Genomic DNA, 18,050 nt, shown 5'->3' on the forward strand with positions numbered 1-18,050 from the left:
TTTTAAGGCTTTGATAATTTTATTTATATATAAAGTTATCAAATGATCATCAATCAAATCTAATTAGGGAATGCAATATTGGTTTCTAGTATGCTTAAATACTGGTATTTCATGCTATCTTTTATGATCAAATTACAGATATTTTTATTGATATTTTGTCTTTCTAACTTCATATTGTAGAACTAAAAATTGATTTTTTAATTTTCCTATGTGTAAACAAACGATTTAAGTGGCAATACATATGGTGCTTACAAAAAGCAACAATATATGTCCTTAAGTGCTGAAATTTTCAAAAATTAAGATTAGTTACACTTTATGACTAATTAATGAACAGCTTCTCAAGTTCAGTGTTCACAAATTGTCCATGAAGTGCCACATTGATACATAATAGTGAATGTTGCATCAAATGCTGTCCACTGCAGAGTATAGTTCATATAATTGAGGTTCTCTAATCTTTGGATATTTTCCTTGTCATAAATTGATTAATTATTTTAAAACCCTGCTAATATTAATAGTCAGTACATACATATTTACATTTATCAATTAAACAAAATTTTTAATTAATAATTTTAGGACATCTAGAAGGAAAGCTTGATCCAGATTGAGATTCAAACTTGTAACTGTTGCAACAGATATAGACATATTGCATATATAAGGCCTAATTTGCAATAAAACAGTACTACTCTCAGTAGAGAGAATTAATTTTCAAATTTTTCATAATAAATTATAAAATATTAATGATTCATATTGATTTGAATTTATTGTCTTTAATTATTGTATTTTAATGGAAGTAATCTATTAAAAATAAAGCTATTAATATTGCAAACTGTAGTGCATGATCACATTTTGTAATGGTAAACTTAAAATATTTATCTCATAAATAACATTTTAAAAATTGAAATTAAATTATCTATAACTTAAGATATAATTTTGCAAATTTTAACTCTATTAAAATTTATTGACTCACATGTCCTAAAAAGTTATCTTTCAATCCTTTTGATGATGCTTTCGTAAAAGGTGAAGCAGTGGGAGAACGTGACCAAACGCCAAGATTTAAAAAATGATGATGATTAGTGATATTGAATAAAAACTTTTCATTCCAAACTGGATCCTAAAAAATTTGATTTTTAAATATTTTTATGATGATAAGAGTTCTAAAATATAATACAAATTTATAAACATAAATTTGTTTATAAACTTACCTGCACTGCTTTTATCAAGAGAGTCTTTTTCAAGTCAACATTTTGTGCTTTTTGCGACTCTATGTTCTCTACAATATTTTCTTTAGAACTGTTTAATTGATCAAGTACATCTGTGTCTTTTACAAAACGATCCTTTAAGTCAGAATTTTCAAATTCATCTCCTGAACTTCTTCTTTCAGTTGATTTAAATTCTTGTACAATGCCTATGGATTAATGTTTTATAAATGAAAAAAAAAACTATTTAATATTCAAATATTTAAATCATTTGATAGTCACAATATATAAACAATGATTACAAATTTATATAAAAACATCTGTTAAATTAAACATATAATATTGATGACATCTGATGTTCACATATCACACTCACAAACATATTGCACTCCTACTTTTGCTTGTACAATTGTACAAGAAAAAGTAGGAGTGCGATACATTTTTGGAAATATAATACAAATTATTCTGTTAATATTTTTAAATTTCAATGTACTTAACCATCAAAAAACTCAATTATTGGCTGTAAATCTGATGATGAGGGACCAATATGTCCGAAACACAAACATAGTGTGTGAAGTGTGTACAGATGAAACAGGTGGAAAATGAAGATTGTTTTTCCTGAATAGGTTTCTTAAATTTTCAGAACCTGAACACCAGTACAATAAGTCCAACTAATATGATATGTCCTAGTAGACATTTACATAATAAAGTTAAAATTGTGTGTAGCACTATCTGTTAGAAGATTTTGTTTAAAAAATCTCTATATTATTAATTATTATAAAATGGCAAAAAGATTATTTTTCAGAGTAGAGTTGAGTTTTACAAAAAATTGCAATAAATAACAAGGTAAAATCTTCACTGAGTACAACCCAACTTGAGATATGACACATGACTCTTCTATCTCTCTGTACCCTCAACCTTTAACAACCAAAATTTAATAGCATCAATCCCCCTAATACTAAAACCTGGCTGCAAAATTTCAAAAATTTTTGACAAAAGGCAATGGCATTATTAAGCTTCAAAGAAAGTGAACAAAATTGTGCCCACACACACACTAATATCTGTACATACAGAAAAAACCCCAAACTTTCTTTTTCACTTTGATGTTTTAATGTTCCCTAAGTCCAAAAAATGTAAAAATCTTGGGAGGTCGTTTTTTGACCAATCACCTCTGTTATATATAGTATAAAACCAGGAAATTAAAACTGTAAGCAATTATAGACTTTTTGAATATCTGTAAGAAAAATAAAATTTTCTGAATGATAATAAATTTTACAATTTATTAATTTAAAATCATTAATATCTGAATAAAATTAATTTTAAAAATGTTTAAATTGTGAAATATAACATATTCATCTAATATAGGACTTGTAAATAAGTAAATTACATTATTTTACAAAATTTAGAATGTCGACCTCAATTTTAGGAAATTTTATTTTAATAAGTTAATTTCTTAAAAGGTTAAAAAAGACACAGTCGTTCCGAAAAAGAAAAAAAAAAAGTTAATTTCTGTTTACTGATATTACTGATGAAGAAGACAATAAAAAATGATCTAAAGCAATAATTATTTAATAAGTGCACTTAAGTATATCATCAGAATAGAATAAAACAATATATAATTTTAAAAAGTTATATAAGAAAAAATAAATAAAATAAAACATATTTTAAAAAAGTTTACATACAAAAAAATTACTTAGGGGCTGTCTATAAATTACATCCACATTTTTCTTGAAATTTTTACCCCACCTCCTTCTATTGTCCCAGTTTGTCAAAGTTTCCATAATCTCCTTCCCTCTTCAGACATCCAACAAAACTCAATCTCCCCTTGAAATTTTTATCACTTTATGAATAATAAAATGTATAAACTGTGAAAAATTTAATGAAATAAAATAGCTGTCCATTGAAGTTCAACGCCTCCTTTCTTGTCCAACTTTGTCTAAATTGTCATAATTTCCTCTCTCCCTTCCAGTGTGGACATCATTTATAGACAGCTCCTTATATAAAAAATGTTTTAGCAAAAAAGATACCTTGAAAAAGTTTTATCTAGATTAAAAAATGTGAATTTATTGATTTCTATTACAAACTGTAAGCTTTTATTTCTGCTTTTATTTATTTTACTTTTTATACTTTGATTTATCTATTATAACTATAAATTATCATAATTTTACTTTTTCTAAAAATACATAATATAATCACAATATTTCTTATTAGTTTGGCCTTTAAAATAAAGGACTTGGATAAACCTTTTCAAGATATTTTATGCTAACACATTTTTCATGTAAGTGAATTTTTGTATGTAAAATTTTTTAAAATATGCCTTTATTTATTTACTTTTTTCTTATATTTATATAATTATCTAATATTAATATTATCTTAGTCTGTCCTTTATTTTAAAGGACAGACTAAGATAATATGTTGCCACTGCCAATATTTTTTGACATACAATTTATTCTCTTTATTTTCTTTTTTAAATTTTTTTATCCTTATCTTTAGAGTAATATTAAATGTATATAATCAACAACATTTATAATTTACAACTTAAATCTTACAACTTAAAATGTGGATGTAATTTATAGACAGCCCCTAAGTAATTTTTTTTGTATTTATAATTGTGTATTTACAATAATGTATTTATAATTGATAAATTATCCTATATATTCATGATATACTGTATATCCAGTTCTACAGGCATTTGTTGTATTCATCATGTCTTGCATTGCATATCAGTGAAATCAGAAGTGTGTGTAAATCCACCTTTTATTAAAAATAGGATTTTAACACATAATATGGTAGAAAGGTAATGGTAGAAACCAACATCTTTGTTGTATCACTTCTAAATTCATATAAAATGTAAATAAATATAAATTCAATAGCTGGAAAATTTCATACACAATGTATGTGTAACTTTCAAAATACAAAGTTTAATTAATCTCCTGTAAAATTTGTTGAAATGGAGTTACACAATTTTCTTCTTTCACCATTGATATTGTTTATTATTGATAAATTAATTAAATTTTAAAATATGAAAAATGTTTAAAACATATTTGTTTTAATTTAACTTCTATATTTTTCTCAAAGTTAAACTGAAAAGAAATCTTCAACAATATTGAGAAAACTTATATTTGAATTGCTGCAAAATGTAAATTATCTGATTTAATGGATTTACCTCCAACTGATACTCTTCTTTTAGGTGATTCATTTGTCGTGAGTGTATTTTCAGTAACTGAAGGCTTTCTTTTAGGAGATTCTTGAGATCCAACATCTTTAAAAGTGATATTAACAAAATCATCAACTACTGAAGTTTGAAGTGTAACATCTTCAAGATCATCTTCCTAGTTATTAAAACATTAGTTAGTTATCAAATACATTTTTTCAAACTCGTAAATTTTTTAGTGAAATTAAAAATATTCATAGCTTTTTAAATATTTCCTAATAAATAATTAGTAATAGTAACAAACATTACATGTAGTAATGTTTCATTATCTACGATAATCAGTAACACAAATTTCATAAGTTTATTTTTTTTTTAATATTGTTATTTAAGATTTATTAAAAGTTATTTTTAACAAACAGTAAACTTTAAGCAAGAGGAGTTAGCTTCATTCTTAAATGCTTTAAATTTATTATATTTCAACTTCAAAAAGCCAATATACAAAAATTCATACATGTGTACTGCATACATATACAACTAATTTACAATACAAGTAGGGTGAAATAAAATTATTCATAAATCAGATATTAAAATTACATCATTTTATGTGGCTTTTATGCAATAATATCAATTTTCAAAAATTTAACTAAATTTCAAACTAATATTTAAAATGTTTGTAATTTTCATGCAAATTGTTTGAATATCTATTTATAATTATAATTATCTGCTATATTGTGTATAAAATATAAGTTTTAAATTACCATTTTCATTTCTAATTATTTTAATGAAACATTTTCCAGGAAAAAAAAATTGTTTTTAATATTTTTTGTTAATTCTCTATTTACAGTAAGAAAATAAAATATTTTGGAAATAGAAACAATTACTTAGTAACATAGCAAAAATTTTAAATTGAATACCAATTTTTTTAAATACAGGGGAGAAGTCATCATTTTCTATTATTTTTAATGAAAATAAAATTTTGTAATTACCATATGTATTACTTTTTTCAATAAAAATTTTTTATTGTAATATAAAAAAGTAGAATTTACTGGTTTTTTAAAAATACTTTTTCATTTTAAAATAATGTAATAAAAATTTATAGTAGCCATAAATTATATGTACAAAATTTTAAATTTAATTTTTCCTAAATAATTATGTTTTGTTTTCTTTCCATAATTTTTTAATAATTGTATCAATAAATTTAATATTTAGCATATTGCCTATAATTGATTAAATTATCCTTCCATTTCCTTTTGTATTTTAAAATTTAAATGTAAATAAATTTCCTGCATTGTTTGTTAATAAGATGATTTTTCAAACTCCTTCTGCCCTGTGGACACTAACAGAGCCTTTTTCATAATCCATTGGGTATGGTGGCCAGTCCACAATGCTGGGTGATAAGGAACAGGTTTAGGACTGACCCCTTTCTTTTTTTTTTTTTTCGTTAATTTTTCATCATTTCCCCTTTTGGGGATCAGAATCACCTTGTTCCACTTTCGCATTACAAGGATGACGTTTCTTTAATTCTTTTCTATCTTTATCTATCAATTAAACATGTATTCGTACAAACAGGATAGTATAAAATAATACATAAAAACACTGACAGCGTTCTTGTCTGTCTTACAGAGGTCCAGCTACTTGCTGGGTTATAGGCTAGGGAGGTAACTTCCTCCCCTCCTTTACATCAAGATTCTTCTTGCAAAGGTCAATAGGACTGACCACTGAGAAATTTCAGCAAATTGCTTGCCTGCATTTCATTCCAAGTCCTCATGGTGGTAGCTGACACCTTAACTAACTCATCCATCAGGCCATTAATAAGTTATTTTTATCTTTGTGTATCTCATTGTGATTTTCTTTCCAATTAAATCTAATTTCCTTTAACTGATATTACTATTTTATGAACAGTTTTTAATTAAAGTAAATCAATATTCATTTTTTTATTTCATAAACAATAACAAATTAAAACTAATTTATAGTTAATAAATCAAAAATTATGAGGTTTATTTCAGGTTTTCATTGTCCTGCCCTTAATTTATTTTCAACATACATTATGTTTCATTTTATAATTTAATGTTTAAGCTGATCTGAATTTTCAATACAAATTTTTTATACTATGAAATGAAACTAAAATGCTGAAGACCCAAAAAAAATTTTTCATAATTGTTAGATGATTTCTTAATTTTAATCTATTCTTGTTTATTGCTTTCTATTAATTATTTAATATTTCCATATATTCTTCTATGTCAGAAATATATTAATGAATATTATATAATATTTAATGTAAAGAAGACCTTAAAAATATTTTAAATTTTAATGTATTTTCACAGAATGACTGGCATGCCACACATAAAAGGGAGAGACAGGCATGCCAGTTAAACTGTGACTAAAATATAAAATTAATCAGACCTAACAAAACTAGTTGTTAATTAAATGTTAAAAAAAACATTCTTCCGAGTCCAATAAAATAATAGCATTGTAATTTGACTGACTTAAAATCAAGAAGAGAGTTTTCATTTACAAGACAATAAAACAATTAACAACTTATTGGCGGCAGCAGCAGCGGCAGCAGCAGCAGTAGTCAGTGAGGGCTACACTGACCATCTACCCAGACCTTAAAAATAACACCTTCCTTTCAAATTTCACACAAAACCATGCTAATCTGTGTAAACTGAGATAATTTACAGTGATTTTCTTAAATTTAGTATGTTTATTTTTGCATTTTTGAATCAAATAACCATAAAATACACATAAAAAAAGCACTTTCAAAATTCCATGAGTATTTTACATTGTTAGAAAGAAGATAAAATGAAGAAATTAAACATATAATCATAGTTTTTGATGTAATGCTGACAGTTTCACAGTTTTAGAATAAAAACTCGTTTGGTTTACATGATGTAATTCATTTGTTTTTTTTTAATGAGCTCTCTAGAGAGGGGTGCATAACTTTACTTAAACTGGCATGCCAGTTTTTACGATAAGAAAATATCTGATAGACTGACAATGCTTAACAATTCACAAAAATACAGTACAGTGGGTGATCGGTTAACGAACAAATCGGATAACAAACACTTTCGTGAAAGATTTTTGTGTTCGGATAACGAACACATGATCGGATAACAAACACCTCACAGAACAAACACAAGAAGAAGCGACGTAAAATAATGAATACCGATTGGTCTTCCCTTGTCTTCGGGCAACAATTCGAAACTTTTTGGAGTGTGGGAGACATCAATATCGATATCGATGCTCAACCCAGTATATACTGATCGGATAGTATTCCTCCAAACTTTGAAACTCCCCCTTGAAATTCCAGCCTTTGATTTTTCTAACAGAAACAATATTTTTATAGTATTCACAAGACTGTCGTGCAGGCACTCGTTAAGTTTTGCATGGGCTTTTCTTTTCAAAAAGTGAGAGTATAATAGCAAAGGTAGAGAGTGGGCAGAAGATGCCTAATGTTGCTGGGCAGTATGGCTTGAACAGGTCTACAGTAGGCCACAGTTCAATCTTATTTAAGAAAGATACAGTATAATCAAGAAGACTCAAGCAGCTAAAGGAATAACAAAAATCACATCTGAGAAATAAAGAACATTGAAGAGCTCATAATGGAACCTGAAACTAATCTGAAGACAGAAGAATGCTAAGAACTCTTGAATGAAGAACACCAAGAAACTAAGCGAGATATTTTTTTTTCTGAAAAAGAGAATTAATGCCGATATCTGCTATTAAACATCTTTTGAAAAAGTAGGAGGATGTCAGAACAACTGTCTTAGAATAGCATCCAAACCAGGTTGAGGCTTGGGAATTTCTACAATTACAATGCCCTATTAATTACTTCTGAAAAATCTTGAAGAGGAGAGAAAAGCAATCGACATTAGACAGATTCTTTAACCCCCTCAAACGGAAAAAACATGACTAATAAAAATGCAAGACTGTGTATATATGTATTTTTATTATTACATATAAATAAATGTAGTACGAAAGTATATATTTTTTATTTTTTGGGATCTCCAGAACGAATTAATTAAATTCCCATTAAAGCCTATGGTAAATCGATAATAGGTTGACGAACAATTCGGATAGCGAACAAAGTCTTGGAACGGATTATGTTCGTTAACCGATCACTCACGGTATTATGTAAAAAACAGAAAAATAAACTAAAAACAGAACAAAGTGTTTAGGATGGGTAATGATTAAAATTTACATAGAAAAAGTTATAAATAATAATATATACCTTTAAAAGCTAGCAACAGAATTTTAAATATTTCAATTAGCTTTATATTTTTGGTTTGGAATAAGTAACTTACTCGTAGTAAATCTTCTTCTAACAAGACCTCTCTGTTAAGAGCTTCTTGAGATCTAGAAACTTTAAGAGTAGATTGTCTTTCAACAGACAATAAAAATCTGTAAAATAATCACAATTATTAATTTTGTTCATAAAAACATTTAATGCAAAATATTGTTAAATATTTTAACTTACTTTTCTCCCATACTTTTAAATATTTTTGTAGCATGTTTAACATCACAAACTTTTGTCCCTCCAATAGATATTATGATATCATTCTATATATTAAAAAAATTTGAAGAGACAATATCATTCAATAATATATCAATGATAAAGTAAACAATATATAGAAAAACAGAGCATCAATAAATCAAGAATTTCTGTAACAACATTATAAACATTGAATATGAAAATACAAACAAATAAAATTAAATTTACATGAATTATAAAGTCCCATAATTTATTATAAAATAATAAAATTAAATTATTATTTTTAACTTGAATCTGAAATCTATTAAATTTTTTATATGATACAATAAAAAAAATTTTAAATGGTAATAAAATGTATAGTTTATTTTATTATTTGCAGATGGGCAAAAATAAATGTAAACTGTTCAATATTTCTAATTTTCCGAGTCCACAATTAAAAGTGAAAGCTACAATATTGTGAAAACTACAAAGAAAATATTCATAGAAAAATAACAAAGACTTGTTATAAGCATTTTAAACTTAAGTTTTATGATGCAATTCTTCATTTGATCAAAATTTTCTTTTTGTTTTTCATTTTCTTAAAGGTTTACAAGTATTTATTTATAAATATTGCTTCAATACTTTTTATTTATTTGTAATACACTGTAAGCATATTCCTTTATTTTAGTGGTTTAATGATGAAAAAGTTCCTGCAAATGTTTAGACAACACATAATGTGAAATGATAATGACTTTTAAAATGAAGCTATTTGTATACATTAATTGTTAAACAGAATATCTAAGATAATTATAAAAATTTTAAATATTATAATATAAAATGAGTTTCTAGTTTATTTAAGTGACAATTAATATTCTAAAAATGAGAAAATTTCTCATTTTTTCATTAAAATGATTAGATGTATAACATTTGACAAAAAATATACAAAGAAACTGACTCTTCAAATTAATAACTTTAATATTCCTAAAATTTAACAATATTTTTCAAAAGCTAAATATTATGCATGAAGGAATCTGAAAATATTTCCATAAATTTATGGAAATGTTTAACCTGAATTGATTTGTTGATAGAAATAATGCAAGTATTCAAATAATTTAAATGCAATATAAGTTATAACTTACTTTTATAAATAAATTATAACTCATATAAGTATTATATTTACTTTTACTAAACAATATAAGTATTAAACTTACCTTTTTAATACCAGCTACAGCCGCAGGTGAATTTGGTATGACGCTTTCTACAACAATGCAATAGTCATATTTTCCAACAATAAATTCCTAATAAATTAAAAACAACATTACTTATATTTTATCAGAAATATGAAAGTAAAAAATATTTTTCAAAATGATTTTTACTTGTGTTTTCATATTACAATAATTTAATAACTTTAATAACTATCTTAACTTATTATATGCAGGTATCTTTGTATAAAACAGAAATTAGGTTCCTCAAAATGTCACATTATAAAAATTGCATTATGCAAGACTCACATTACATATAAAAAGTGAGGTTGCATTCCAAAACAATGTTTTTAAATATAAGTTTTATCTATCAAGTAAATAAAAACAGTTTTTTATTTACACAGTATTTAACTCAGAAAATTTCATTTAGCAGAACATGAATTACAAAACAAAAAGAAACTTATTAAAATTCATAATATAAAGAATTGCATATAACAATCTTTCATACATACAAAAAATAAATTTCCAAAATATTTCGCTAATATTCTTTATTAGTCAATGGCCAGATGGCTTCATCATTGAAAACCTTTTCAATATTGTTCTTTCAACTTCTTTGGATTCTTCAACTGATTTAGTTTTGAAGAAGTCAGTTAGAGGTCTGCTGAGTGTTTTGTTGCAAATTGTTTTCAATGTTTCTTATGTGGTGCTAAATAAATTTCTAATTGTCTTTGAATAAGATAAACAAATGATTTCATATGAACTCTCATATCAAAATTGCATTGTTTAAGTACTGCATTATACAAGGATTGCTACAGTTTATAACAATATTATATTGAAACTGTGTTGTATATGTACTTTTTATACAAGGTTACCTATACATAACAGTGAGTTGGTGAGACACAGAAATGATAATGCTAATCTCAGCACCACCTATTGTTCACTTTTTAACTAATTTAAAAAAATTAATTTTATATTTAAAAAGATATTATTTTTCATGCTAACATTTGAAGTCAAAAAGTTATTTTTACAGTACTAAAATGATTTTTACTTTCAATTGAATTTAATATCCAATATTTTCCAATTTAACTGAATATTCCGGTTGTAAAGTCTAATTTATTTCCCATAAAGTTTTTCTACCATGTAAAATGAGAAAATAATTTCTTTGGAAACATGAATTGAATGATTCTACTTAAATAACAAAAAATGAAGAATTCACATATCAACATCAAAAAATAACATTTTAAATTTATCAAAACATTTGTTGATGCCCCTAATGATTTTCTAATTACAGTTGGATTTATTACACTCACAAATTAAATATATAAAATTATATTAAAACATTAAATACAGACAAAATAAATAATAGCCTCATTGTACAGAATATTGTAGACATTAGCATATGATACAATAAAACCATTTTATCAAATAGGGAAAATGGCAGACAATTTGGTGAGAGAAAATTAAGTTGTAGTTTGATCTGATATTTTAATGTGTTAGATATACTGAAGTTATGGTTCATTTTTTGTTGTTCTAACCTTTATTCATTTTTTGTCTTCACATTCAGTAATTGAAATTATAACAAAAACGGTACAAAAAAAGACACTTTCACATGTGTGTTTATGAAAACAGAAAAAAACAGAGAAATTCTTTATTAAAAAAAAGACCCTTGAATTTTAACAGACATATTTCACAAATTCAACACACAAATTCACAATAATTAATTTAATTAATTAATTAAAATTAATATATATTTTTAAGTTAATCAAAAAGTTTATCTGTGTCCTGAATTATCTTGTGTTATAAAATAATTATTTAGCTTTTACTAGAAACTGTTTAAAAAATGAAGAAAACAATAGATATTTTTGTTTTAATTGTTACAAAATGCATCTAAATGATTTAAAAATCTATATGATATAAAATCTATGATTTTATATCATATAGATTTTTAAATAACTTTAACAAAGCATATTTATAAAGAAAGTTAAAAATAAACAAATAAATTTATGATAATAAATTTAATATTTTAAAGATTAATATTAAATTGATGCAACTATCAGTTTTTAAATAACTTTAAATACTGTAATAAAAGTTATAGATAAAATTTTAACTCTATTAAAATCTAAATTTTAGAATAATAATAGCCCAATTATTAATGGTGATCATTTGGCTTAATCTAAATTTTACAAACTGTTGAAATAACTATAAATTTTGGCATTATATCTAATTTTGAATGGCAATTATAACAGTTCTAACCACTACCAGCAGAAATACTTTTATTTGTCAAATGTTTTCAGCTGACTGAGCAACCATTTTACAATCAAACAATAATGGAATGGAATATAGAATATATGCAATTTTTGAATCAAAACCATAGAACAACAGTTACCTTTGAATTTTATAATGACTGAAATTTTTCAATAAAGTAAAAAAAAACAAAATACGGTCAAACCTGTTTTTATGCACTCTTTTTATTTGTGCGATTTTTTTAATGCGAATTTTTAATTTGTGCGGTTTTTTTTGTGCGATTTTTTATTTGTGCGGTATAGTTGGCGACTAGTCTCGTGCGATCCGTCATGTCTCACGTTGACTTATTATAGCTAAATAAACTTATTATAGCATAAATGCACTTATTATAGTAATATTATTGCAGGAATATGCGAAAAACAAAATTATTTACTTTTTAAGTCAACAAAACACCACCTGGACAAAAATATGTAAAACAGATGATAGACCAGACGATGCAGTCAAGTGCTGACATCTGTTGTCAATAAATTCTATTTCGTACGGTTTTGAGTTATTTTCTATGTGAGACTTTTTTTATGTGGTCCCCGTTGACCGCATAAAAAAAATATTTTTTAATTGTGTTGCGAAAACTATTTTTTACAGCCATTCGCGAAGTTTCGTGCGATTTTTTTTATGCGTTTTTTTTAATGCGGTCCCTATCCCCCGCATAAAAACAGGTTTGACTGTACTGCTGTTGGAAGAAGAGGTTAAAACAGTTGTCACTGAATGCAAAACACCAGTTTATGGGACTTATTACTTAAATACTCAATAAAAATTTTTTCTCATCTAAATTTCTACATAAAATTAATTACTACTATTACTACTATATAAAATGATTTATATTACATAAACAGCATCATAATAATTAAAAAAAAGTGTGTGTGGTTATGTTAGGTTCAAAGACTGAAATCACTCATTGAGCGAAAAAAAACAACCACAATGCATTGTGGCCATTTTGAAATGACCACAATGCATTGTGGCCATTTTGAAATAACCACAATGTGTTGTGGTTGTTTTTTTCGCTCAATGAGCAATTTTGGTATTTGAACCTAACAGTTATAAAAAATGTTTTAAATATTAAATGGGTTCTTACCTGCTTAAATAACATTCCTAATTGTTGATTATGTCTCACACATATTTCAACATCTAAAAGTATCCAAGATTTACCTTGAGACTGTACTAAATCAACCCATGCTGAAGAATCTAAAAACAATTATTTCAAATGTTCAAATATAAATATAAATCTAGTATAAAATACTAAACAATTTTTATCAAACTGAATTATAATAATTAAATGTAAGATAAAAATGACAGACATTTAACCTTTTGGTTAAAAACTAAAAACTCATAAATTTAAATTTTTCAACTTAATTATATTTTAGTTACATAACTAAAAAAAAAAAAGCTAGTTGAGGAATGTAATAAAAAATAACAATAATTTGTAATAAACTTATTTTATCAATCTATTGATTAATAAAGCTCATTTAGCTAATCTTTGATTAAACAAACTGACAAAATTCTTATAAATAAGTCGCCGCGAATTGTAAACCTTTGTTTTCAATTGTTTATCAAGAGAGAGAAATAGAAAAAAAACCAAAATTTCACTTGTAAACATACCTCTGCCCACGAATGTTAATAATATAATCCTTTTAAAATCACACTACATAAGTATGATTTTAAAGAAAGCATGGAGTGAATGTGAGATCTGGATTTTATAGCCTAAAATTTTAATTATTTAATATTAATAATTCTCTATTATACAACAGCTTAGTCGACAAAATTCCTTAGCTGAGAAAAATATGAGACCCTCTTTCCCTAACTGTCAACTATCCATTGTTTTTACACTGTGTGAAGATCAACTTGCACCTTAAGTTTATAGTTAGCATCGGAATTCGTCATTTGTTTTGGATCCCAGGAACACCTATAACCCTAATTGCAATCAGCCATCAATCACTGACCGATTTTCCCATCAAAACACTATAAAAGATGCTTCCTTCCTCCCCTCAGGGGAGAAGATCATCGACCAAGATCAAGTCACATTGGATTTACCATCTTACTGTTGTGCCTAATGAATAATTTTACCCTGGTGCCCAATTAGATTGTTAAGAATAGACGGATTAGCAAAGAGGTATGGAACCCACTTATGTGAACTCTCTCTCCTTCATGTGTTAGGGATTTATAACTCCCCTCAATGTTAGATTTTTGTAACGTCTCGTTAGTATCCAATAAGCCATTGTTTCCTTGTTAATTGGTGTCTTCCTTGCTCGAATATCGCCGGTCGCCTTACCGACAACTCCCCTCCTCCCCTCTCTCCTTCCACTCGACCCGACGTAAATTAGTCCCATCCCCTCAGGAACACTAGAAAAATTAAGCCATCTTCGACTCATGGGCAAGTCCCTCTGACTTGAAAGCCGAACAAACCGGAGGTACGACGTTGTCCTACGTCTGTCGGTACTCACACAGTTCTCAATAAGAAATTTATTATAAAAAATAAATGAGAGATAGCCTTATTATTTATAATAAGATGATAATGAATAAAGGATAAAGAATCTGATAAAAGGTAAAGTTTATTTTACTCTTAAGCAAAAAAATTAAAGTATAAAGTAGAAATTAAATTGAATGTTCACATAATTTCATTATTTATCATGAAATTTACAAGTGTATACCCTTTATAGTTTCATTTATTTCATTTAAGCATAATAATATAATTGACACAAAAAATATTTTAATAAGCAATATAACAACTCATTATATAAACAAATTTCAAATGCAATTAGCTTATTATAAATTATGAAAAATTGAAAAAATTTCTAATAAATATACCTAAAGCCAATGTACAGTATACTTGGCACGAAGAATCTATTTTAAGTAATCTCGTACATCCAATTACACCAATTTCTAAAGTTCCTACATTTACTAATTCGTCATTAGTTTGTTGAATTACTGGATAGACAGGAGGTTCTGGAAGTGGAAAGAAAGGACGAAATCTCATTTTATAATGTGGAAGAGTATGTTTTTTCCTTAATGTTCGTCTGATCTGTAAAAAAAATATTTTAAAAGATCTTTTAATTTAAAAAATTTTGTCTATTATTCTCTTTTGTATAATTATATATTAAATTATTGCATCAATAAAAATAACAATTTAACATTTCAACCTGCGTTGTTATTAGAGAGGTTATTTGTGACAAAGGTCTTCCTTGAATCTGAGATTCCACAGCAAAATCAACATATGGTTCCTGAAATAAATTATAATTTAAAATAGTTGTAACTATCTTTTCTTTTTCTAAATAATTTTTGTAAAAGTTTAGATATAAATGTTAATAATAGAAATATATTATTATTGTTTGAATATTATAAAATTTATGCTTATTTTATGATAGCAATAATATTTAATATAACCTTTTTAATAATTTTGTTTTTTCAATTTATAATTTTCAAACAGTTTTCTGTGTTACACATTTATAAATAAAAACTACAAAAATTAGTTTAAAAATTTAATTTTATTATAGATAAGCAATTATAAAATTACTTGTTTAATTAATGTTTTATTTTTTTGAGAAGACACAATTGAGTTATGCTTTAAAATAAAGATAGCTATATTTACACTTAAGTTTACTTATTCATTATAAAACAAAGCTTTTTAGCCAATTTCAAATATCACATAAAACCCTGACATGGTATACACTGTATATATCAGGGACAAAGGTTCCCTAAGTGTGTGCCATGGCTTCTTCACAGGGGTGCCATGAAATGTTATAAACTTTTTATAATGTTAGAATTTAATGAACTTGTTATAATTTGAGATAGGGCACCTTGGGAAAATCTGCATTTAGCAAGTGTCTAGAATCAAAAAAGTTTGCAAATCACTGGTATATGTAATAAATACAACTAAATTGATAGTTATTTATTTATTTATTTATAATTATTATATTTAACAAGATATGGTAACCTGACAGTGTGTCCTGCCAACTTGCTTAGTAATTATTTAGACTTATAGCCCAATAAAGAATCCCACTGTTTGTCTAGTATCACATAAAACATTTTATTATTTTAAAAATTTATATTAACATATAATCAAACTTACATTATAAAATGATATAGACCAGTGGGTGAAAGGATATCTCGTAAGTTGAAGTCTTGCTTTTCCCTTCAATTTAGTAATACAAACAGAGAGAAATGCTGTGCGACCTAATACCATATCAGCATCCACTGATAACTGAAAACCTCCATCATATTCTATAACAACTGCCATATCAAGTTCCTAAATATACACAAGTGTAAAAAGCCATAAGAATCATCATATAAAAATATATTTCTAGTTAAGACAAATAACAATAAAAGCACAAGATCTTTTGGGCTGAAATCTATTTAATTAATTTAGGCTCATAAAATAAACTTTGTGAAGGAGATAATAATTGATGTTATTTACTATTTAGCATAAAAGTAAAGCTACTGTTTTACAAACTATTCATATAATGCATGATATAATTATAAAAATATTTATCATATAAATGCATTGCATATTGCATTATTAATATAGTATAAAAAAGATATAATGCATTATTAATTAATATTTTTAATTATGCATGCTATAAGTATATACATTAAAATGTTAATATGTTTGAATAATGTTAATTTATATTTAAACTTAAAAATTATAAAAAGTTACAAAATTTTTAGTTTTACTATTCATTTGATAAAATATTACTGCTTAAGAAAGTATTAATTAAAATTTCTGTATATTAAGATTACATATAAAACAATTGATAATTTTAGTAATTTTATTTTACTGCAATGATTTTCATTACTGATTTGTATTGTTAAATAATATAAACAAGTGTTTCAGCATGCTGCAATTTAATTTTTAACAAAAACCAAAGTATAAAAAAATTATGTTGAACCATTTAACAAACTTTTGTAATAATCACAGAAGGAACAGATTTTCATTAAAGTGATGTAAGTAATAAAAAAAAGCATGTTTCTTTTTATTAATGTTGTTTTATAGAAAAGAGATCTACTTTTTGTTTACTTTTATTTATATTTTTAATAATAATATAAATGAATAAATATAGTGTACTATTTATTTAGTTTATTTAATTAATTTAATTATTTAATATAATATAATATAATAAAAAAACAAATAAATTTATATTGTGCTCATAATTAAAAAGAAAAATAGTAATAAAATAAAATAGTAAATAAAACTGGTTTTTATCATATAAGTGCAATTTTTCAGATTTTTAATATTATAATTTCATATCTATCATAAATTCTTTTCTGCATTTCTTTCATTACTGTTCACTCTGAATAGAAATCCTAGCCATAAACAAAACATTTTGTTTATGGCTAGAATCATAAAAACAATCTGATAAGTTCTGAAGCCATAGAAAACAAAGGCACAAGTAAAAAAATTTATAATTTCAGAAACAAATTATTCTGATGACAACTTTCAACTTTGAATATAGCAAATCTGTAGCTATAAAAATTTTTTTTTTCTATGTTTCTTCCTTTCAACATAGGTGTATGCAGGATGATATTGAATGTTACACAATGAGTAATGTTTATGCAATCATCCAAGACAGTGACAATCTCAAAAATGATCATATTTTGTACTATTATATATTGAACTAATATTTTGTACTATTTTCATCCTATGGGCTTGCTATGTTCATCATCAACAAGTACAGTAATGGAAAGATTATGAATGTACAGCATATTTGAAACAGACAACATGTTTTTTTATA

At 25.4% G+C, this 18,050-nt stretch overlaps 1 protein-coding gene across 3 annotated transcripts in view; it reads right to left on the minus strand.

Moving 5' to 3' along the window:
- The window catches only part of Pdzd8 (PDZ domain containing 8), an 85,577-nt gene that overhangs the window by 19,394 nt on the left and 48,133 nt on the right, over window positions 1–18,050 (minus strand). For all 3 annotated transcript variants that reach the window (XM_067268365.1, XM_067268366.1, XM_067268364.1), the window contains 10 exons: window positions 16,391–16,567; window positions 15,462–15,542; window positions 15,130–15,343; window positions 13,400–13,509; window positions 10,033–10,119; window positions 8,828–8,910; window positions 8,655–8,751; window positions 4,363–4,528; window positions 1,203–1,405; window positions 968–1,111 (listed from right to left, as the gene is read on the minus strand). In XM_067268365.1, the coding sequence (XP_067124466.1) occupies window positions 968–1,111; window positions 1,203–1,405; window positions 4,363–4,528; window positions 8,655–8,751; window positions 8,828–8,910; window positions 10,033–10,119; window positions 13,400–13,509; window positions 15,130–15,343; window positions 15,462–15,542; window positions 16,391–16,567 (1,362 nt within the window). The remainder of the gene's footprint in view (window positions 1–967; window positions 1,112–1,202; window positions 1,406–4,362; window positions 4,529–8,654; window positions 8,752–8,827; window positions 8,911–10,032; window positions 10,120–13,399; window positions 13,510–15,129; window positions 15,344–15,461; window positions 15,543–16,390; window positions 16,568–18,050) is intronic.

This window comes from Centruroides vittatus, unplaced genomic scaffold (assembly GCF_030686945.1).
Source record: "Centruroides vittatus isolate TY-2023 unplaced genomic scaffold, ASM3068694v2 contig_3254, whole genome shotgun sequence".
Classification (NCBI taxonomy): Eukaryota; Metazoa; Arthropoda; class Arachnida; order Scorpiones; family Buthidae; genus Centruroides; species Centruroides vittatus.